Here is a 24,129-nt window from a genome sequence, read left to right as displayed (position 1 = left end):
GCAGCTGGAGATGGGCACAGACAGCATGAAGGGACAAAGGTCCTACTGTGGGATCCTACTCTGGGTCATTCCTTCCATAATGAAGGAATATGTTGTAACACTTAAGCACAATGTTCATTTTAGCAAGTCAATGTATACTAGTAAAATAAGTGCACAAAATATGTCACCTGTCAAACATGCATATAAAGTCTGTCTTAGCATAATTAACCTCTGATTTTTGTTGCTGAAGAATGAAGAAGGCAAAGATGACAGTGATCCTGGAGGTGGAGGACATACAGAAAAGGTCTCTTTAAAAGCCAGTGACTCTATGGATAGTCTCTATAGTGGCCAAAGCTCATCTAGTAAGTAAAAAGAATCATAACCCCCTTTGTTGACTTATTCAATATTATTGAAAATTAATTGACTGTCAGAACTAGAGAACAATAACTTGATAATGGAGAACTCTTTAATCTACTCAAAGGTATAAGAAGCTGGACACACTCAGAAGAACAACAAGGCACACATTTTTAATAGTGACAGTATCTACTGAAACAGCTTAACAAGAATGGTACTAGATTCTCCATCACTGAAAATCTTTAAATCAAGTTTGGATGGTTTTCTAAAAGATATTTTGTAGGGCAAACAGGAATTGACTCAGAGAAGTCCTATGGCCTTTGTTATGCAGGAGGCCAGATTAGATTCTCACTGTCATCCTTTTGAACCTTAGTCTATGAATCTATAAAAGTACATGACATGAAAAACTATGGGAGTTTTTACATATGCTCCAGGGGTGGAGGGGGTGCTTTAATTAGAGAAGCTCCAAGAGCCTATAGCATCTCGTGTATCAGTGTCCCTGCACTGCAGAATGGTGGCAGGGTTTTTAACTAAAGCTTGTCGAAGGAGCTTTAGTCAAAGTGCCCCCACCACCATTTTGAAGTGCGGGGACACTGATACATGAGATGCAAAGGCTTGCTGAAGTATGCTAATTACCATGCTTCAGCAGACACTATTAATTGAGTCTACTCCAATGTGTTGTAATTACAGTGCAAAGGAGCAGTCTCCTGGCACATCTGTAGGCACCCATAAAAGCTAGTCAGAAATACTGGTTTTGCTTATTCAGAAAAGAGAGTGGGAAGCAGTAAGTTGATTGGCATCTACCTGCAGGTCCTACAGTCAATTATGCATACATAACAAGTGCCAGTTGTGATGGAGGGGAGGAGTTACCTTTAGTACTACAAGGTTATATAGAACAGTGATTATACAGATGAGACCAAATTCATCCCTGATTCAACTCTGTGGAAGTCAGTGGAATTATGTTCACAAAAGACCTGCAGTGAACACAGCAGCATCCCAGGATGGGTTCAATCAAGATTCAAACATTCAAAATCTGTACTGCCTCTTGGAACACCTGAGTCTTGGCACACCACCGAGGAGAGTATAAGTATTGCATTTTGCCTGAACAGAAGTCTGAAATTTAGGCAATGTAGCTGCTTTAGCACACACACCAATAATCACCCCGAGTAGTTGTGGGCACTTACTCAGGTCATTCTAAAGTGGCTACATGGCCTTGTTTCCAGGATCTAGCAGGTGCAGAGCAGAGGAAGTAATAAGGGCATGCTTCTCAATGATGTTTCTGAGCTCAGCAAGCAATATAGACATGGCAGATAGTATAGAAATGGCTAAGAATACAGTAAGCACTTGGCTGTTCAAATGCTAAACGTCGGTTCTACAGTCAATACTAATGCTAAATGTTGGTATGGTAACAGTAGGGCAACAGAATCAAAAACTGCAAGATTATTTCACGTATTTGTTATTTGTATTGTTACACTGGGCTGAGCACTATGGGATAGCTTAGCTGGCTAAGCCTATTTTACTCACCAGTAGCATAACGTAGCAACATAATGAAGGATATTAACCAAGGGCATGTGTAGACAAAATGGGGGACCTAAATTGAAGTGGTGGGTTTTAAAAAACACTGCTTCAATTTAGGGCTGATTAAACCCCTGTGTCATGCACACGCCCTGCTGACTTACCTGCCTCTCCAGTGGAAAGGAGAGGACAAGCTGCCAGCGGGTGGAGTGGTCCCTGGGCTGCGGGGGGAGTTGGGGCTGGTGCTTCCTTTTGCAGCAGCGGCAACTCTTGCCCCCCCCCCCCCCGGCAGCACCCGCCTGCAGGCACCCATCTTGGGCGGTCCCAGGGGGCACCACAGCCACTGAGGGAAGCACCAGGCCCACACATGGCAGGCAGGCTCCGGAAGAGGGGGGTGGGGAGGGGGAGGAGATCAAGCTCATTGCTTTTCTTGAGTGGAGCCTGCTTTCCCAGGATGCCTGCAGGGCTTCCTGCAGAGCCCCTGAGCTGCATGGAGCCTGGTGCTTCACGCCACAACTGATGGGGCTGCAAATTAAAACTCCTTGAAGGAATTTTAGTTTGCTGCACCCCAAGTAATTTAAGATACATTACACTGCCAAATTTCCTACAGTGGCTGGAATTAATGTGCAATATGCCACCGAGGCGTGCTAACACAGATACCATTAAAGCGGTACAAAAGCATTTAGCCCACTTTAAGGTGTTGTGCACACATGCCTGTCATTTTGTCTACACACAACCCAGCATACTATTTAATGATACAACTGGTGCATGTTGCATTACAATTTGCAGCTGGCCTTAAATCAGCTGTTACTTTGGTTCCTTTGAGGTTACAAGCCCATGCACTCTCAACATGCACACATATGCATTCACGCACGCACACAGACTTCCCCCTTCCCTGGCTGGCCAGGAGTCTGTTCCCCAGTCCTTAGACAGGCTTTGTAAATGTGTGATTAAGGGAAAACTCAACCTGACTATGATTCTCCAGAACACAAGGAAGATTTCAGCCAAGACAAAAAGACAGTAAGGGAGCACCTCCTCTGTGGCTTACCCAAAATTCTGCAATCAGGCAGTCTCAGGCGGGGCTAGACAGGGCACTAGAAAGCCTGGAGAAGGCAGTTTGTTGCCATTCTGTGAGCAATCATCTCTCAAGGCTCCAAGGATGTGATATTGTGATGTTGTTCTGCTCATCATGTGATCCCTGACCAGACACCAAAGTGTAGGTTCACCCAGCCTGGAGCCATAGCTGTACATTTAAACCACCATGTGAACCAAATCATGTTATGGTCATTTTCTACAACATGATTTGTGAAAATTGTATATGGGAGCCATTTCCAAACTGCTACTCTTATCTAAAAAATGTATTTGGATGGGATACTGCAGAGCTTGCTCAAATTTGCCTGAATTACTCTGCTGATATTATATTGCTCAACCTAGATGAAATGATGGGTAGAAATGTTGATAAGATTAAAATTTTCCTCTGCAGTGCAGGTTCTCTTGAAGTGTTAGCTTGTATTATAATGAAATAAAATCATTTCTACAGTATTTGTTTTTAAACAGAACAAGTTTAACAGAAATCATTTTCTAAATTGCAGTTTTCAAGTACTTATTAATCTACAGAAGTAATATTTCAACAAGCCCATAAGCAAAATGTGCAGTCTATTAGCATCATCATTATAAAGGATTACTACACAGAATATGTTAAAGATATCTAGCTTATTTTGCTTATTGTCTCATAGTATGTTTGGTTATTGAATGAACATATTGCTCTTGGAATGTGTCAAACTTATATGCAATGCACTGTTTTTATGTCTTATCATGTTAGCTTCTTTGATGGTATATGAAATTGAACAATTCCTAGTAATTCAAAGGAGATTTAAGTATTTTTTCTCTACTAGGCGGAGTCACTAGTTGTTCAGATGGAACCAGCAACAGGGACAGCTTTAGGCTTGATGATGAAGTCCCTTATACTGGACCGTTCTGTGGCAGAGCCAAAGTACACACAGACTTCACTCCAAGTCCTTATGATACTGATTCTCTAAAAATCAAGGTGAGACAACCATCAAAATTTTTTTCTGGAATGGACATATCTGGTATTTGTGACGTAATGGTTCTTTTCATGAAAACTTTTGTATTTCCAATTTTCAGAAACACACAGCTGGGGACCACTCTGACTCAGCTCAGTGTGCTGCAGAGGGGCTGGCCAGTGCATGCAGGTGCTTCAGGAAACCTTCATGCGCCAGCCAACCCCATCAGCATATATATGTGTATTGCTGCAGTAAACAACACCACTGAAGGATACTACTGTTTTTTACAACTATTAACCCATGGCAGTGTTTATTAATTTACTGTAACCTAACAGGGATGCACATATAGATGCAGAGCCTTTACTGCAGAGCTATTTAAGCAGCTCCACAGTAAATGTCTTGTGTAGATGTGCCCAATATGAACTTGCTGTTTTTGCACTTACTTCTGTGTGTCTGGTGGCACAACTTATGGTTAGTTCTTTGTGCAAAGACCCTCTCTCAAACTTTCCAGGACTATTATGTCAAGTTTGAGAGAACTTATCCATCCTTGGGGAGAATTATGGGAAGACTTTGGAGGACCAGCAGTACTCAAATAATTTAGTATGTTTCCTCCCTGCCAAGTGGGTTGTTTTCAGCACACATGAAAGCAGATGCCAGGCTACAGCTCACACCCTTACATGGTTCAGCTAGCTAGCATGAGTTTAAGTACTTCCAGATAGCCATCAGAAACTCTTCCATGTGAGGAGTATGTTTGGACTAAAATTCAGGAAAGAGCCTGGGTTAGCTCTGCAGTGAGAAAATACCCTGTGAATGCTCCCTTGCCAAAGTTGCAACCATTCCCTGACCACTACTACAGGAAGGAGCCTCATGGAGGCTGATCTCCACCCATCATATTGTGCCCTACTGGCTACAATGTCTGTGCAAAGGAGAAAGGGATGTACTTATGCCCCCTAAACTCCATGGTGTGGGTAGGGAAAGAGCCAGTATTACCATATGTTGCTCTGTAATACTTTGATTTTGAATAACCAAAAATATCCTCCTTATACAAGAAGAGTTACTTCACATTAATAAACACTCATGAGCGTTTCAGTTGCCACCACTCAGTGTCTTCTATGCAGTGACACTGTTCTGGCTGTATTAAGGTAAAGCGGCCACATGTCACAAACCAACTGCATTTGGTCACCATCTTCTTTTTTATTTCTCTAGAAAGGAGACATTATCGACATTATCTGCAAAACCCCCATGGGTATGTGGACTGGCATGCTGAACAACAAAGTGGGCAATTTCAAATTCATTTATGTGGACATTATTATGGAAGAGGAAGCAGCTCCCAGAAAGATCAGGGCACACCGAAGAAGCAGAAGAGCAAAGCCTAAAACCTTGCAGGAACTCTTAGAGCGGATCCATCTGCAGGTCAGCAGATGCTTTCCTAGTTCTGTTTGGAATGCTTTGGGTTTTTTTACATTTGTTTTTAATGTAGTTAGAGCCACAATGACTAGTTCCAGAAAATACCAGCAGCTCAGAAAATTCTCCATCCTTGCATTTACCTAACCCATGTAAAAGTGGTTGAAGGAAATGCTCCTTGCATTGCCAAGTATGTGATTCTCAGCATGCAATTCTCTTAATTTGTACAGATCTTAGGGAAGGGATTGTCTTTTTGTAATATGTGGATACTGTGTTAAGGCCCAGGGGACCCAGCTCCTGACTGGAAGTCTAGATATTACATGAGATAAATCATAAATAACAGTGGTATGCCCCGATCCAAGATGCAGTTAGGTATGCCCTTCAGCTCCAAACCCGTCTCTGCCATCTGCTGTTTGACCACTGACAACAGACCGAGATGCTCCTAAGGTCAGCTTCCTGACCTATGGTGCCTCAGCTATACCGGTCTCACCCAAGCCTTGACATATCTTAGAAGAGGAGATTCTGCCAGCTAAAAGAATCGCACCTTTGTCCGGTCAAGCACTCGGAAAAGATGGATCTCCCATCCAGAAAAAGAGGACTGCCTCATAGTCAAGTGTTCTGGCTTCACAGTTAACACTGACAACAAGTGTTAGAAGATGAGAATGGATTTATGGCCCAAACAAGAGTAAACTCAAGCTATCAGGAACTATATATTGAGATACAGACGGGAATATATAAGAATAAACAAACAACAATAGCCCATAAATTCAGTTCAGTAGGAATTCAGTTCCTATTGAGCTCAACAGGTTTAAAAACAGCTTCTGCCTCTGACCTCTCGTCCAGGACCTCCTGCAAGTCCTTGTTAGTGTCTTTTATTCAGCTTCCTGGCCCAGGGATTCCATTGTTTCCCCAAGTCCAGGAAAACTGAAGATAGAAACTTTCTCTCAAGGCATAAAGGCAAAGCTTCAGTATAGTTTCTTATCTTGCCATTTAAATCTCTCCCCCTTCATTGAACTCTTGGGGAGCCCACACTGTGCAAGTACCCCCTCCTTCCCCCCCGCCCCCCCCACACACTGCATGCTCCCCCACAGGTGCACATTTGCCAGAGAAGCAATCATTCCTGATCTCATTAAGACCAGGAGAATATGTGCACCCTTTCAGACACGAGGAAAGCTAAATGCAGTATCCTCATAGTACTGTCTCTCACTGCTAGTTTCCCTGCTCTGAGAAATGTGCTTCCCTCAGTGGTTTGAGTAGCCAGATGTTATTCTTACTGCCCCTTCTTTTAAAATGTAAATTCATCATTGTCTGGAAGGGGCTGGTTCCTATGCCTCAGATCATCATCCGAGAAATCTGGGACACTCTCCCCAGTGCTCTCACAAGCCAGTGGGAGAGGGGCTACAAGTTGGGCAGTCAGTGGTGCCACACTACTCCAAGTCCTGGCCAGACTTTGGCCTGTGCCCCTGTGTTTCTGGGACACACATTATAGTTCTCCTTATGAGTTGACCAGAACCAGCCTCTGAAATGCAGGACTGGCCTGGCTAAAACAGAACATATGGTGACCCTATTTTCATAGGACAATCCTGACTCTATTATGGCATGTAAGAAGTATTTTTTATATCAAATACCACAATGCATATAAAATAAGGACAATAAGGCAAAATACAGCTTGACACTACCAATACATAGACATTACACATGCCAGATTAGTAAAACAAACTCAAAAATAGATGCATGACACCCCACGAACCCCCCAGATGTTGGTAGGGTTTGTAACAATAAAGACAACTGTGATATTGTTTTGATGTTTGTCTGTGCATGAATACATTCACACTAGGGCAGCATACAAACCAAAGTGACAGGAGTGACCAGGAACCTTGCAGCTGCATTAGTCCTGCAGCCACTCACTGCAGTTGAGGGGACCAGGAGTGACAGTGCATTAGTCCTGCAGTCATCTACCTGGCTCTTTTTATTCTTTCTTGGGTGCCTACCTTCTCTCACGTACACAAGCTTGGCCACTTGAGAATCCCATGCGTGAAGAAACTACAGTTCCTACAGTAACGAACCACTGCAGAAGGCATTCCTATAGGAAAGCTGGCATGCTTGTCATTTCTTGCAATCCTCAGCTGCCATCCGCGGCAGCCCAGCACAAAGAGCAAGAGTAGCCTGAATTGACACAGATCTGCTCCCAGGTCCGGGAGACACAAATATGGCTTAAAGCCACTTTTGCTTCTTTCCTTTCCATCTCTGGCACTACACCAAAGCAAATCCATAGAGTAGAAAACATGGGTCATTTTTTTTCAAACACAACTGAAAAAGGTGGAAGACTAAATTAAAAAAAAAAAAAACTTGCTTGTGGGTCTGTTCATGTCACCTCTGTAGTATGTGCTGAGAGTCTGTCCTCTCTGTGGTCTCACTTTAACACAACGGCTACTCATCAGAAGGTTTCTTTGAATTAACACACTGTCAGTCTGCTACTAAATTTCCCATCCGATAAAAGTGCTCTATTAAAAAAAAGCCATTTGATGAACCTGCCAATTGTGTATTTACTTTTTGGTTTATGGCAAACCTGTACTTCATTTTCTTTATGACTGGAAAATGTTTTCTGGCTGGACTCAAATTGTTTTCTGAGTACATAAAATTTGAATGCTGTTTCTTAGTCTATTTTAGCAGTGGAATAAATATTGTAACATAGATATGAAACAATAATGATGGCATTTATGAAGTACTTTGCAATTTCAAAGCAATTTACAAACACTAATTAATCCTCACTTATACCTACTTCAGTTTAGATAGGGAAATATTATTGGGTCAAATTGATCCCTTGTGTGACTTGAATTTTACCCATGACCTTCATGGGTAAAATTAGACCTTTAGAAGCTCTTCATGGGTAAAATTTAGAACTTTAGAAGCTCTAAAAATGGACATACACACTAATATAAAAAGGTAACTCAGGACTATGGAGTGAGAGATCAGTAGAACCAACACTAGAAAACCAAAGCCCCTGACTCCATACTCAGTCAGTTGGGCTAGACATTTAAAAGCCTGACCCTGAATTGATTCAATTTTTGCAGGTTAGTCGAACCTGGCTAGGTTGAACCGGTTTCCAACTGAAAAAATATTCACTCTGGACTGAGGAAATGCAGGCACATACCTGCAGTGGCTCAGGCTAGAAGCTTGGGGGTGCTAAAGCAGCCCTGCCTTCCCCTCCACAGTGCTGAGGGGGCATGGCCAGACCCCAGCAGGATGCTTTGATTAGGGAAGAGTTATCTGCCCAGCAGCCCAGCAGGGAACTGATAACTGTGTTTATCACCCCTACCTCAGTGCTGATCACCCCATTAAGAAAACAAAGGTACATTACCAGCTACCTGTTGATTCTCCCTTTGTCCTGCCACAGCACAGGCTGTAACCAGGATGTGGTGTGCTAGCCAATGCTGAGGTGTCTGTAAGGCAGAAGGGACAGGGGGGGAGGAGCAGGCAGATGCCTGCAGTCTGTATAGAGTGGTAGCCAGGGAGCAGAGGGCAGGGGCCAGCCCTGCTGTGGAGCAGAGAGCCCTGCCCAGCCCAGAGAGCATGCCAGGATGCTGGGGGAGTCTGATTTAATTGAAACCAGCAAGAGGTCTGGGACAGACATTACATAAACCGGTTTGAATCAAATCAGTTAAGTCTGATACTACATTCAACCCGGTTTATCTCAAACCAGTTTTAGCCATTTTCAAACTGGTTTCTGTGCACTGAATGTCTGTTCTGTTACAGGTTTAAATCAGATTCTGATCACTTAAACTGGTTTATGTGTATTGTTTTTCCCTAGTCTTGAGGACTGAAGAGAAAATATAAGGGAAGAGTGTTACATAGCAACTGGAAACACGGCCCAAACTATGAATGACAGATTCAGATCTACCCACTTCTAAATTATGAGGGGTCTCTGGATGTGGAGTTTGGATTTGTCCCATTGTAGATGTTGGGCCAGTCACTGAAATTCGGGGCGATTTGAATAAAATTCATTGCTAACAAATAGTGGAAATTCTCATTTAGTGATCTGAACATTTTTTATTTTCTTCCCTGATCTGTTAAGGAAGTGTGGTTTTAATTCTGTATCACTCATCCCTTCCAGAGAATCCAACTGTTACTTCAAAATAGCTCGTTAGAAAATATGAAGGATACCATAAACTTAAATTCATTCCATGACCTTTTAAATGGCTTATCATGTATAGCATATACTATGCAATGAATGCTTCTATGGTTGACTGCTGTGGTTCCTGGTGGTCCATTGATGAAAACAGAAAACCCTGGAGTTTTAAGCTCTTCCATTTCCAACAAGAGTAAAACACGAAGTTAGGGGAGTTATAGGCACTTGGCCAGATATTCAGTTGATATAAACCAAGGTCAAAAAGGAAATAGTGAATTATACAAGCTCATGATCTGGTCCACTGTTATCTATTGGATAGGTATTTGGTAAGCTAACCCCAATCTGATTGTAAAGTGTTAGATTTATTTGATTGTGCCACAATTTAAGATGCCTGATGCCTAGACATGACTAGGAAGGGAACAGAACTGTCTTTATAGATGCTTCAGAGAAAATGTTGGTTGGGGGTTCCTGGTGCTCCAGGGGTCCTGACTGCTTTTGTCCTTTGTCCACAGAAAATGAACGAGATAAAACTGTAGTTATGTCTCTAACCTCTCTTGTTCATGGACTGAATTGTGTGTTTGGGTTTCCACTTGTAGGAATACACATCAACTCTCTTGCTAAATGGCTATGAGACTTTGGAGGACTTGAAGGATCTACAAGAGAGCCACCTGATTGAGCTGAATATTACAGACCTAGAAGACAGGGCCAAGCTACTGTCTGCAGTTGAAAGTCTACAAGACTATGAAAGTAAGTGTCTAAACTTTCATTCATTGTTAGGTCTAACTTACAGAAACATGTAAGTTACATGTTACAGTAACAAACAAAAATGATAAGCTGTTGTGTCTGAAGATGGTCTAGACTTTTTTCTGATACATGGTTCATTTTTTCTTCTTTGTTCAAACATCTATTTTTCTCTCCTGATTATACAAATAATCCTTCTTCCAGTAGCATCTGAACATTTCTCAATCTTTAATGTGTTTATCCCTATGACAGCCCTGAGAGGTAGATACATGCAATTATCCCCTTCTTACAGATGGGAACTCAGGCACAGAGGCTGACTTGCCCAAGGTCATAGAAAAATCCTGTGGTACAGCAGAAAATTGAACCTTCTGAGTTTCAAGAGAGTGTCCTGATGAAAATATAGCTACTTCCTATTAGTACAATAAAGTATTTTCACTGTTGGAAAGGTGATCCTGGCCGCATCTGCATGAGATGCTGCTACTGCCCATTAGTGTTGCGTGTCATGAAGCACAATGTGATGCTACTGCACAACACTAACAAGCTACTGCGCAGTAATAATGAGCTACTGTACAGTCAGCACTACCAAAAAGCTGCTTGGGGATGCTACAGTAACTCCAATTACTTCGCAGTCATTTAGTACTTGTGTATGCAAGTACTAAATAAATGCACAGTTAACAACTGTGCAGTCAGCGTCTCATGTAGATACGGCCCCTGAAGAGACAGACTTCAACTTCATCTTCTCACACATCTTTTCTCCTCTTTCAGTCCCTATCCACCACATTTACTGGCATTTCTAGTAAGGGTTAACGAAGAACAGTTTGGATAAAATAGAAGCTGATCTGCAGACTAAATAAAAGCTCCTGAGCAGGCTAAACCCACAAAGAACCTAACCTCAATGTTGTTTGAAATTCAGAGAGCTGATTGTTGTTTGTGTGCATGCATGTATTTTGCCATTTTTTTTCTTCTATTGCTTGGCACTTTCACCTGAAGTAGAAATGCCAAGACATCATGAGACATGCTGTCCTTGTGATAGCTCCAGCCTGATTTCTAAACCAAAATAGTTCAGATCAAGTTCCTGTAAACTTTGGCTAAACATGCCCACATTTGTACTTTCATCTTGACCCTGCCTTCAGAGTTTGTTCGTCATTACTGCAGTTAACTCTTAACTGAGCAGTCATTTCATCAGGTGTCCAGTCTGAATTGGGGATTATCTGGAATCAAAAATGGGACCTGAAAATGCAAACCCATGCATAGATGTTTTGGGGATTTCTTACAGCTCATAAAAAGACTAATAGCTTATCTGCATCTCTCTAGTTTGTCACTTGACTGGAGAAGAGGCGTGAATTTCTCTCTCCCTCTCTCATAATCTTTCACGTACACCTATATACTGTACATTAAGTTCAGTTAATCAGGATTTCACCCTAAATAAGCACTCATATTCTCACCCTGCTTCTCTGAATTTCTGAGAACCCCAATGGCTATCTTAGCTCCCCTCAGCTTTCTGCCTTTAGTTTCCCAGCACTCCCTTTCATACACCCTCTTTTGATCTTTCTGGACCCTCGCTCCTATTCTGTACTTGACTCCCTGTGCCCCTGCAGTCTCTCCTTGCCCAGTTAGTTACTGGAAAGGAAAGAGGTTTCACAAGAACTGGCAAGAAGAGTTGTTCAAACAACCTCTTCTGCAAACACCATTACTCTCTATGGACCAGATGAAGGAAGGAAATCAGGATCAGAACTTCTTTCTACTCAATGGTGTCTGTCAGTTGAGGGTCTGAGGAGACTACCAAAGCAAGACTGAAGTAAGGAGGAGTGTGCTTGAGAACTCCAAGCAGTGGTTATGGAAGAGACTAAGTAGTATTCACATGTGGCAAGCTGCCAGTCCCTTTAATCTGACTTTGTGCATGTGTGTGTGTCTGTGCATGCACGCCAGCATGTGCATGTGTATAGCTTGATAACTGGCTGCTGTATTCTGTATGTTGTATACAATAGCTTAACAGGAGATGTGTAAGCAAGACACAAGCCGTGGATGCTGCCTAAGGAGGAGGTGAGGGGAAGAATGGAGTCAGGGGGTGTGTCACACTCCCACCCTGCCCATGCAGTGGTTTTGGTCCCTGCAGCAGGGAGTGGTGAGCAGCAGTGACAGGGTTCACTGCCTGGGTATCAGCAGCACATGGTGCAGGGCCAGCAGCTGGCAGAAGCAGGGAGCTACAGTGGGGAGGTGCCCGAGAGGGTTAACCATGGTGCCTCTTCTTTTTTTGCCGAAAAATGTTTTTTAAAGTCACGACTCACCATGTGTAAGCAACAGAAAAAGAGGCAACATCTCCCTCTGCAGCAGTGGACCTCTGATTAGCTTGCCCTGTTTCTGCTGACCACTGCCCCCACACCATGTGTTGCCACTGCCCAGGGTACAGAACTGGATGGTTACACCTCTGTTTTTATGGTATGCATTTTACAACATCAATATTTAACCAGGAAAAAAACAGGAATAGAAAATGCTAGGGTTGGGGGGGGGGCGGGGGGGGTTCAAAGAGTTTTGTATCAGCATGCAGCATGAGAGCAAAGCATGAGGGTTTTTCACAAGTCAGCGTGGTCATGAAGAAAACCTATTTTGATATGGTGTACTTACGTTTTACTATTTATAATCCTAAAGCAGTATAAGCCTAAATGTATTTCAGGCTGCTTTAACTTTCTTAACTTTTTAAGAACTTGGCACCAAATTGTGTCCGTCTCAAGTTCCTTTTATTTTTAGCATGTTCAGCATGTTCCCATGCCACTAAAAGTGTAACGATCATGTAAGGTATGACCGGGCAAGATCTCTGCATGTCCCTTACATTTAATTAATTTTTATTATCCATATGTGATCCCTGCTTTTTGCTGTTATATGTCATTGCTTTGTAGGCAAAATATTGCTCCTGAGGACATCTGTCCCCTAACATACAGTTGAAGTTGTTTGTTATGTTAATAAAAACAATAAATCTTATAAAGTGCCCCGTGTTTCAAAGCCTGTGATGATGTTTGCATTATTAGATGGAGGGAAGGGATAAATATTTTCTTCACATCAGCTTTGGATACATAGTGTCAATTTTATAGTATTTGAATTCAATCTAAGAATGTACCCAGAAATTATGAATAGTAAACACTCACACTAGAATTCAGGACAGCACTTACACATGCACTTAACTATAAGCACCTGCCAAAGTCCCATTTACTTCCATAAGACTTGTGTATGCTTAAAATTAAGCATATGCTTGAATGATTTCCTAAATAGAGGTGATCTCCTGACCCAGGAAAATGGTGATCAAGTTTACCTTCCCTGATTGCCATTGCACCATAATGTTTGTCATCTGACTAATGGGAGAGAGCTGTAATGTATAGGATGTGATATCATACTTCTAAAGCAGAGAGCTATTAGAGACTTAAATTGATAAACCTCCATAGAGGACAACTGGGCAAGTGGCTAGAAAAAAAGAATGAGAGCCCAGATGACTTTGTGGGTAAATTCAAGCGTTAGAATCTGACTCACTCTGTGACCTTGGTCATGTCAGTTGACATCCTTGAGCTTGAGTAAAGCCAATTGGAAAACTGGGTGTAAAAAGATTGGCACAATTGTTATAAGTGAATTCTAACATCTGAAATGAACTTTCCAAGCTCAATATTTTCTTCCTAAATGGACATGACTCAATCCAACACAAATGATTTCTTAATTAAAATTGATTTTTTGCCCTGCTTAAGTGAGCAGCATAATTACCCACAGCTACAAGGTAATCTGTTTACCAGCCACAGCAATTGCATTTAGGGACACTAAAATACATGTTCAACAGTCATCTAGGTAAACATAATGCTCTTTCTTTAAGCTGTGTGAGGCAGTACTGATGACATCTATTATACTTGCAGTTCAAAGCTTGTCATTCTCACAGAGCTTGAGCCATTTCTACTTTTTTGTACTGTAGTGCAGCCCCCCTGAAACTTGTAATCAGCTGATCTCAAGAAGCGTCCAGATTTTAAATGAAAGGTTTCCTGAGTTTGTGCAGTCCTAGTATGATGTGTTATGTCCAAATGTTTTAGGGCAGGAGTGCTCAACCCCCAACTTGTAGGCCAGATCTTGCCCCGGCGCAGTGTCATCTGCCCTGCGGGGCTCTTCCCAGGTCTGTGAGCATTCTCTTCTACTCTCCTGCAGGTATCTCTATAGCAGTGATATTCAATCCAGGTGTTGTGGCACCCTGGGGTACCATGAGATTCTTTGAAGAGTGTTGCAATGTATGAGGAGATAAGCAGATAAGCACAGGCTCAGGCTTATCCTTGCTTGGCTGCTTCCCCACCCTGCTTGCCCTGCCCTTCCATAGGGAAATACTTACTGTAATATATAAATGCATTCTTGGGTGCCACTCAATTCACAAAAGCTATGGAGGAGTGCCTCAAGTTCAGTGAGGGTGTTTTGAGTTAAAAAATGTTGGGAACCACTCTATAGCATTTGGACTTCCTCTTCTAGTGCATGAAGTGTCATGACTAACATTTGTTAGCTGCAGATTCTCTTTCAACCCTGGTGAACATCTGTAATTTTGCAAAACTCATAAAGCCACTAGGTCTCTAACAGGCTGAAATTGCTGCAGCTCTTCTGAAGTTAGTGAAACTTAAGCATGTTCTGAATAAGAATGGGCTTAAGCATAGGTTGTAGAATCAGGGTTTTAGACTGAGTCAGAGCTTTAGACTAAGATTTTTCTGGAGGGACCTGTCCTTTTACCAATTCTGTAAAGTGTCATGCATGTCTAGGCAGCTACATAAATAATAGTAATTTCCAAGTATAAAGTGAAGCAGTACAGGTTTATCACACATCTGTTGTCGAAGGCATACAACCTAATATTTTTTCAGTACTTTTAGTCTCATCCCACAGTCTAAAGTAGTACAAGAATATACGTGTCAAACTGATGCATATCTCAGACTCTGCTGGCCATATCTTAGACAACACTGACTGAAAACTATTTATCTTCTATGAAACGGCTTTACTGTAGAAAAATAATATGACTTCCATTTGTTGATAAGATATTGAGGTCTGATGATTCTGCAACATTTAACGGTACTTTATTTTTATCTATTTCTGTTTCTTGTGCATTGTATGTTCTTCTGACATCCTAACAAGATTAAGCCTACAAACTTACCTTTAATGATAGCTTGAACATGTATGTGTTAGACCAGGAAATTCAGAGGAAATAGGTAAAAAAAACCAAGAGAGAAAAATAAGCCTATCTTCTCCTTGTGAAGCTGAACAACTTGAGTTGTACGCTGCATCTATTTCTATTTATAATGCTCAGGTTCCTGTTGAGCTTATTTTTGCATTCATTACATGATATAGGTAGGTGAAAAAAATTCTGTCCAAAATACTTATACTAAAATTGGGCTTTTTACAAGCAAATTTGTACTCTGAAATGTTCTGTTTTTGAACATAAAACAGTTGACTTTTTATTTTCATCCAAAAAAATCTAAAATTTAGGCCAAAAAAACCTCCCAAATTTTACTTTTTTCTACATTTTATGTGAAAAATATTTGGCATTCCTTGACAAGCTCTAGTAATAATGTAGCTGTTCAGAGCTCCATTTAATTTTTCTTGACAACTTTCTTTTTAGTTTACTTGTCAGAAGATATTTCATTGATTGAGCTACAGAGGGCCTGCGTTCCAATATACTGTTTGCTTGTCATTAAGGCCAGAATTTGCTTATAAAGTTGCCTATGAACAGCAGACAAACAAAAAGCTAACAGCAGCAATAATCAGCCATATATTTTCATCTTTAAGAAATGTAAGTCCAAATGTGTATGTCTGTCACTGTGACAACTAAAGTGGAAGCCATTAATACAAAAAGCACATGATTCCTTTGTGCACTGGAAGTTATTTACACAGACAAACACAGCTAATGGAAAGAAAGCTGAAGAAAAGTAAAAATGGTGTGTATGTGTATGTATGTGCATGCACAAATATGTATATGTGCACACACAGAAGCACACACTCACATACTAAGCAGCCAGCAATCGGTGTATCTTCTCTTCTACGTGAAGGAAAAAGACAGAGAAAACAGACAGAGCTTCCACTTTGACCTTGAGAATGTAAACAAGATTAACACGTTTAGGTCACTACAAGGCAGAATAGACAGATGATTCTACAGAAGCTGATAAAAGCATCAGCAAGTTGCATTATAGCTGATCATGGGATTACAGCTGAAGAATAAGAAGACCTTCTGAATTCAGCAACTCAAGAGGGTTCATACCATAGCATAGTGAATTCTGTGCTCAGTGACCCAGTAGACTTGTTTATTTCTAGAACTGGTTACAAGATTACTAAAAAAAGTTAATGTCACAAACAACAACAATCCAGCCTGCTACTACCAAGAAGTCCTAGTGTAATGCTACTGGAACAACTGGAGTTATGCTAGTCATTAATTTGGCTCAGTATGATAACAAGCAAGGAAAAAAGGTTACATTTGTTATGACAGACTAGTTGAAAGAGTTACAGATACCAGTTAAATGTGTCCAAAAGTACACAGTTTAAATGAGGATAATTATCCATTAATAGTGGAAGATGGAGGATTCTCCCTCTCCTGAGTTGTTTAAATCCAGACTAGACAGCTTTCTAAAGGATAAGTCATACCTCCAACAGAGGTTATGTTCTTGATGGAGAAATTAGTAGGTGATGTTCTATGATCTATGTGCACACACGAGTTCAGACTAAATGATTATAGAGTAGTTGAAGAAACTATGACAGGGAGTAATGAGTTAGTCATAAGGAGGTGGTATCATTTCTGTATGTGGAATTTGCAAGATTAATATGGGATGCTACCTACATTTTAACAAGGATATTGGAAAATTGGAGATGGTGCAGAAGAGAGCCACAAAAAATGATTCAGGGGCTGGAGAAAATGCCTTTCAGTGAGAGACCTAAAGAACTCCATCACATGAGCTGATCAAAAAAGGAGATTGGGAAGTGAACTGATTTACAAGTACCTTCACAAGGAGAAAACATGCAATACTGAAGTGTTTTTTAATTCAGTAGAGAGAAGCATAACAAAAACCAAAGACTGGAAGCTGAAGCTAGACAAACTCAGATGAGAAATTAGGCACATATTTTAACAGCAAAAGTGATATATTACTGTAACAAAGTACAAAGGGAAATGCATCAACTTCAGATCATGGCTGAAAATACACTTTAGTTAAACACAAGTGATTTAGCTTATTTTAGGTATAACTGGGTGAAAGTTATTGGCCTGTAATAGACAGGAGTTCAGACAGGTTAATCCTTTGGCCCCTCCTGACCTTAAACCATATGAATCTATGAATCTTCTTTATGCATCTGGCTTTTCCAGGAGGGATTTTGCCTTCTAAGCCACAGTCTGTCCTCATAACTCAGTGAAAGACACTGTAAATACACTCTAGCCTCCAGCCTGATGATAGACGCATGCCAAGTAAGGACAGTCTATGAGTACCCATAATCTACTCTACCTCCAATAGACAGTATGCATCTGCACTGTAAAGCTGTCACCATTAACAAATATAGCACTAATTGAAATAATGGAACTTTGTTAATTACATATAACAATTCACCCATCATTCTCATGATTAATTTGCCCTTGCCTCAGTCTGCTTTACTATGTGTGTCACATTCTCTCTGCACTGATGATCCTCTTAATTGTTTTGGGTCAGTTTAAATTGTGCTCATGTGTGTCAGCAGTGAAGGTTCAGTGATAATTATTTTACCCCAGAGTAACCATCTAAGTGGAATAAAGGTGCATTCTTTAACAAAAAAATAAAGGTTGAGTTTCCATGGAGAGTATATATTTGGTGAAAAGCTATCTCTCTCTCCTCTGAGGCCTGCTTTCTTCTTGGAAAGCAACCAATGTTTGAAGTCACAAGTGACCAAAAGGAATGCCTCAAGGAAGATTAGAAATGAGTGGAAAATGTTGTGTATTATGAAGAAATTTGCTATGAATAAACAGCAGGTAATTTCTGGCCAAAAAAGAGGAAATCTTATTAATGAGATATTTATTTATGATGTATATCAAATTCTTGGCACAGAGACATATACAGTCAGGGAGACCTGAGGCTGTGATTTGCTGAGAAATCAGTTTACACTCTTCCCATTAAAGCTGCACGCCTTTGCCATTCACTAGCAGATTATTCAGAATACAGCAATGTTAAATAAGGGTAAATGTTTTGCAGGAGATAGTTACTTCTATTTAATTTGGGTCAGATTTTCAGAAGGCAAGACAGGAGTCATAAAGCTTTCATTGAGTTTTCTACAGCTGCCTTTTTGTGCCTTCTCTCTCTCTCTCTCTCTCTCTCTCTCTCTCTCTCTCACACACACACACACACACACCCCCCAAGCCACTTCATTTTTTATGCCAGTTCAGAACTTTTGAAGATTTAGCATTTGGATGGCATGTACTGGACCCAAGTACTGAAAATAAGGTTCCTACTCTATGAGGTTTATTGTCTAGAATTACAGAAGCAATCATACATTACATTACAAATAAAACAGAAGACTGAGGTTGCTTTGTGAACTAAAATGCTACATGGTAGTGATTGGATCTTTACAGGAGCTTTGAAAGAGAGGGAGAGGAGAGAATCTAGCTTATATTGAACCACAATAGTTCAAAGCAGGGTTTGGCAACCTTTTTCCCACAGTTGGCTGCTGCCTGTAACCTATCCCAAGTTACATTCCCACACCCCATGATGATCAGAGACTGCTGCAAGAGGAATAGAGAGAAAAGGGCAGGTGCTAGGATCCTGGGGGGCCTTCTCTGCTGTAGCAGAGAAACTAAGTTGAATTTGGTAGGTGTTAGGACCCTTGGGACATCTCCTTTGCTGCTGTGGCTGTAGAGTGATGCAGTTTGCCTGAACTGTGGGATACATTCAGTTCAGAAGCCACCTCTGGCTTGTGGGCTGTAGGCTGTAGACTCCTGGTTCAATACATTGTGAACAAGCAGAACCCATGCACAGTCCCATTAACTGCAATTAGTTCAGCAGGGGCTCAAGTATCCACTTGTGAACCAGATATTGCACTTTGCAGGGTCAAGGTCAAGCTGAACAGCAGTTTAGGGGCTGTTGACATCATCTAGTGGTAAAAATTCGTGGTGCTTTGATTTCTAAGATTTCAGTTTCTAACAGATACAGAGAACATACTTAAGAGCACAGTGGTGTTGCCCATTCAGTGTCTGCAGTACTTCAAGATCAATCGCTATCAGACCCTTGCTTGAGATACTTTTATAACACATCCTTCTTCTTTTTTTTTTTTTTACAGCTGAACAAGAGCATGAAAATCAGAAAGTGCCCCTGAGTTTAAGCCCTGACCTGAGCTTTGACAAGTCACAGTTAAATGACTGTCCAAGAGACTCTGGCTGTTACATCTCATCAGAAAATTCAGATAATGGTAAAGAAGAGCTGGATCCAGAAACCCTATCCAAATTAGTACAGACAATCAGTATCACCGAGTCAAACTGATTCTGTCTGTGTGCTTTTCTGCAGCTTTGCAGATATGACTAGCTGATACGTGAAGCTAATTTGTTAGTGTGGCAGCATAGCAGTAGACTGCAAAATGTCCTCGACAGTGAACATCCTCCTAGGATTTCCACATGAAATGCTGTGTTTTAGACTATATTCAATGTTTGGACATTGCCTAGCTAAAGCTAATGGGTGGTGAGAACAGTGCCCAAGGATTTACTTCTTAATTAACCCTTGAACAATTGACCGAAGAGAAAGTGAAATAATTGCTATATATTTATAAATAGATTTATATATATATGTACAGTAAATGCATTTTCTATAATAACAGGTAGTGGTTTTAGTGAGTGGCACATAGTTATGGATATGTTCACTTCCAGATCTTTGTACATAGTATACATATTTATTATTTTAAATGCTAAATAATAATTACACTGTATCCTTTTTTATTTTCTGATGTGTGTTTGTTTGCTTTTGTACAAAACATGCTTTTCATCAATACATCATCATAATGGAAAGGTGAACAGACTGATTTTCTGCAGTTGAACATATTAGGCCTGATTCTCATTTACGTTAAAGTTGCTTCATACAACTCTGCCTTAAAGAGCCTCACAAAAGGCTTAAAAGTAATTTACAGCCAGTTTCAAACCTCTTCACACATTGTCATAATGGTGCAAAAGAACTTTAGGGGAAATCAAAATCAGGGCATCTATATTCAATAACCTTCAGGAATACATGGCACACTGAGTTTTTTACATGCTGTTATCTTCCCTAGATATTCACATCTTTTCTGAACATTGTGAAAAGAAAGTGAGCTATTTTTCACCAAATGGATATCCACAATTGAGTTTTTTCATTTGTTTTTGTGAACCTCCTCCTCTTGTGCTTAGTCTAGCATTTGTTAGCAGAAATGTATTTGGTTATGTACAAATGCCAATAGCTAATGCGTAAGTATATATCATTCTCCCTCATTTGACAGTAAACTCTTATTCCCTATGTATTTTATATTGGAATAGATATTTAATTTCTTGTTTTCTTCATAAAGTACTTCTATTGACAATAAACAGAAGTATGTGATTGAGCAACTTATCAATTATTTCATTTTTATTCTGGACATTAGCTCTGAAAGACTGTACTTTCTAATGGTAACATTGTAGATGACAAATCCACTGAGCATTCTTTTATCATGCATGATCTGTGTATCAAATCAACGGAACAACTTCCTGGTCACCTATTAGTCTCACAATTTTCATAATTTAAGGCATTTATATTTACATTAAATAGTTTCCACTAGATTACTGACAACTTCAAATGAAAATGTGGATGAGACCATGCATGGAAAGTTCCAGGCCCAAAAGACAATTTCTGTAGGAGTTATGAGGAAGTGAAAATAAGGGCTTGTGCAGCCATCAGTAAATGCTGTGCCACTGTGGAGGTAGTCATGTTGGTTTCAGAGTATATAGTTCTTCTGGGAAGAAACTGCTCTAAAAGGCTATTGTGGGATAGCGTATCATAGGATTTCAAATAAGCTCAACTGACAAATAAAAGGAAAGGAGGGTTGTTTTGTTTTGTTTTTAGCTTCTAGACTTGGAGATTATGATCTAGCACCTACAATTTTAATGAGATGGGTTTTTTCTAGCTCAGTGGTCCTCAACCTTTTTTGGACATGGGGCACCCCTCCATAACTCTTATGAATTGAGTGGCAGTCTAATTTCAAAAATGTATTTATATATTATGGTCCTCACTTCCTTGCAGAGGGGCCTGGCAGTGGAGGTAAGGGACTGCCAAGGCAGGAATAAACCTGAGCCAGCACTTACATCCTCACACCTTGCAGCACCCTTCAAAGGGTCTCAGGGCATCCTAGGTTGAGAATCCCAGAGCAGCCTGGTTGAGAATTACTGTTCCAGCTTAATAATGAGACTGTAACTTAACCTCCATTAGCAATCCTCTCAGCAATACCTGAATCACAGTAGGATCCCTCATAAAGTTGGTACCAAATTAATGAAGCCTGTTCTCTGCTGCATTTTGATGTGAATCTATGTATGGACAAAGATGGTACTGGTTTAGTTAAATTGGCATTAGCCACTTCCCCCGCCCCCCCATAATAAGAGCATTCTTATTAGGTTTAGATGTCCTTGTGACAGAGGACAAGTAAATTTTTCTTGAATACCCGTTTGGTGTCTGTGTGCGTTGAATTGGTTTAATACCATAGTACCAGGTGCTTATTTTTTTGGTCACACTTTGTCACACAGTGATGTGAATGCTGGGTCCTACCAAATAAATTGTTGGAAATTTAAACACAACTACTGTGTGGCTTTCAGGCAACAAGCAAATAAAAACTCTCAGATATCCTACGCATGGAAGATCACTGCCTACAAAGAGGGACAAAGAATGATGCAAGTGTACCATGGCATGTTTAACTGCATGGATTTATAAAAGAAACCAGGATTCAGTTAAGCAATCACAATGACATAGTTGCAGGCAGCTCTCCACCCTATGTTGTATCTTCTCACCGGTGTTGTACTGGGACCACACTATGCACCGGAGTAGCCCAATAGCAAGGGTGGTGAACGCTTATTAAATGTGTGGATGTGAACAGTGAATTTAAACAATTGTGCTCCTAACAGGTTAGAAGCAGAGTTGATTTTACCCAGCAGCTTGTCTGTTCTGGAAAATGTGTCAAAGTAACTGTGACACAAGACAGTTGTAACTTCCTGTGAAGGCTAAATAGATTACATCTCACATTGAGGAATTTCCGCTCTTTCAACCAATTCTGAGAAAAAGGATGAGGAAATTTTCTATACCACAAAGACTAAGGCTTCTTACAGCAACGACTTATAAGCATATGTCGCCTCACAGCAGTTTTGTAAATCACCTTAATCATGGAGGTGATTAAATCATTTGTCTTTACACAAGTAACCTAGCAATTGACTTCATGGAGGCTTATCAGAATAAAGACTAAATAAGAAAATAAAGAGCTGCTCGGATGTTAGCAATGGTGGAAAATTTTAAGAAAAAGAGCCTAGTGTACAAATGACTTGGACAGGCAGCTAAAGGGAGCATGATATGGACCCTTAGCTGTACTCTTTAACTGCTTTGGGAGCTTTTATTCCACGTTTCATTTTTATTTACTCCTGTGTGTGCCTCATAATTGATCATGATTGGTCATTATTCAAGGAAAGTGAAATTCCCTTCATTCTGGGGGTATGAGAAGGAGAAAAGTGATGTCAGAAGGGTTGAAGAGACCCCTGTTTTAATGCAGCTATCCCAACAGAAGTTAATAATGTTCTCAGCATTAACTTCTGCTCAGCATTTCTTTCTGTTAAATAAGGCAAATGGTATTCCAGAGACGAGAGTATTCTTGATATTTTAGGGAAATGTGTCTGGTAGTTATGTGACAGGATTGTTCTTGTAGTTTTAAGAACAAACACTCATAAATCGTAGGTTGCATAAGGATGATCCTGCCTTGAGCAGGGGATTGGAATAGATGACTTCCTGTGCAGTATTGCCAACTCTTGTGATTTTGGCATTGTTCTTAAAGTCTATGCTTTGTGAATGTGAAAAACTTAGGTTTTTCTTTTATATACACACATGTTGCCCTGTGAAGTCAGGCCAACTCTCAGGATCTGTGCAGATAAGTGGTGGCAAGGAGGAGACAGCCAGGAAAGAAACTGAGGCAGAAACCTGGTTGCTCAGGGGAAAAGGAAAAGGCATTGGGGATAAGGCAGTGGCAAAGAAACGTGGGGCTTGAAGGCAGAGAGGAGCTCAGGACAGAAGTTAGAGGGGCGAGGAGCAGAGATTGGAAAAGGGCCAAACCATAGTAAAGCAAAACCAAACTTAGGGGTCCAAATAACAGTTTTATTAAACAGACAACACACTACAGAGCCCCATGAAGTTATTGGTTCATACACACACACAAAAGCACTCACAATGGCAGCAGGAGAAAAAGACTCAGTGGAAGGGCTGGAGTCCAGGTGGGGAAGAGAAGCAAAGTCCAAGTCTTTGATTGAAGAGGGGGTGGGGGGTGATAGCTACCTATCCAGGCTGGAAAGGGGTCCTTGTCCAGTAGGTGTTGTCCAGAGGTGGGTTGCTGGCAGGGCCTCTGGGTGGATAGGTGGTGTGGCGTGGTGCTGGTCCAGATGGAGAGGGCATTCCCCTGGGTCTGTCTTCACTGCCCCTTTTTATAGGGGCAGACCTTGTGTGACACTAGTGACAGGAGGCATGCCCAGGCAAGGGTCTGCCCCTGGCATACTGAGCATGTGTGCTCCATGCAGGGATGTGCAGTGTCGGGTGTCTGTAATGGTGGGGTACAATGGTAGAGTTGCTGGTTCTGCAGGGTCTTTTGTCTTTCAAATGCTGGGTTCTTGTCTATGTTCCTGGGTGAGGTCCATGGTTCCTGGATGAATCAATGCGAGGTGATGGTTTGGTTGTTACAGGCCATTCAGTAGAGGCCTGCTACCATTGTATTTCAATCATTCCCAATCACTCTCATTCATCGGGG

At 41.0% G+C, this 24,129-nt stretch overlaps 1 protein-coding gene across 2 annotated transcripts in view; it reads left to right on the top strand.

The window, feature by feature from the left end:
* Positions 1-20,717, top strand: part of SAMSN1 (SAM domain, SH3 domain and nuclear localization signals 1) — a 417,718-nt gene extending 397,001 nt beyond the window's left edge. For both annotated transcript variants that reach the window (XM_090060064.1, XM_090060072.1), the window contains 5 exons: positions 230-341; positions 3,744-3,895; positions 5,079-5,285; positions 10,002-10,152; positions 19,429-20,717. In XM_090060064.1, coding sequence (XP_089916190.1) covers positions 230-341; positions 3,744-3,895; positions 5,079-5,285; positions 10,002-10,152; positions 19,429-19,628 — 822 coding nt within the window. In that variant the 3' untranslated portion in view covers positions 19,629-20,717. The remainder of the gene's footprint in view (positions 1-229; positions 342-3,743; positions 3,896-5,078; positions 5,286-10,001; positions 10,153-19,428) is intronic.
* The last annotated feature ends 3,412 nt before the right edge of the window (positions 20,718-24,129 follow it).

The sequence above is a fragment of the Crocodylus siamensis genome, chromosome 1, assembly GCF_052110815.1.
Source record: "Crocodylus siamensis isolate JL-2025a chromosome 1, ASM5211081v1, whole genome shotgun sequence".
Lineage (NCBI taxonomy): Eukaryota > Metazoa > Chordata > Crocodylia > Crocodylidae > Crocodylus > Crocodylus siamensis.
Note: the sequence above shows the minus strand (reverse complement) of the source record. Positions and strands in the feature narration are given on the sequence as shown.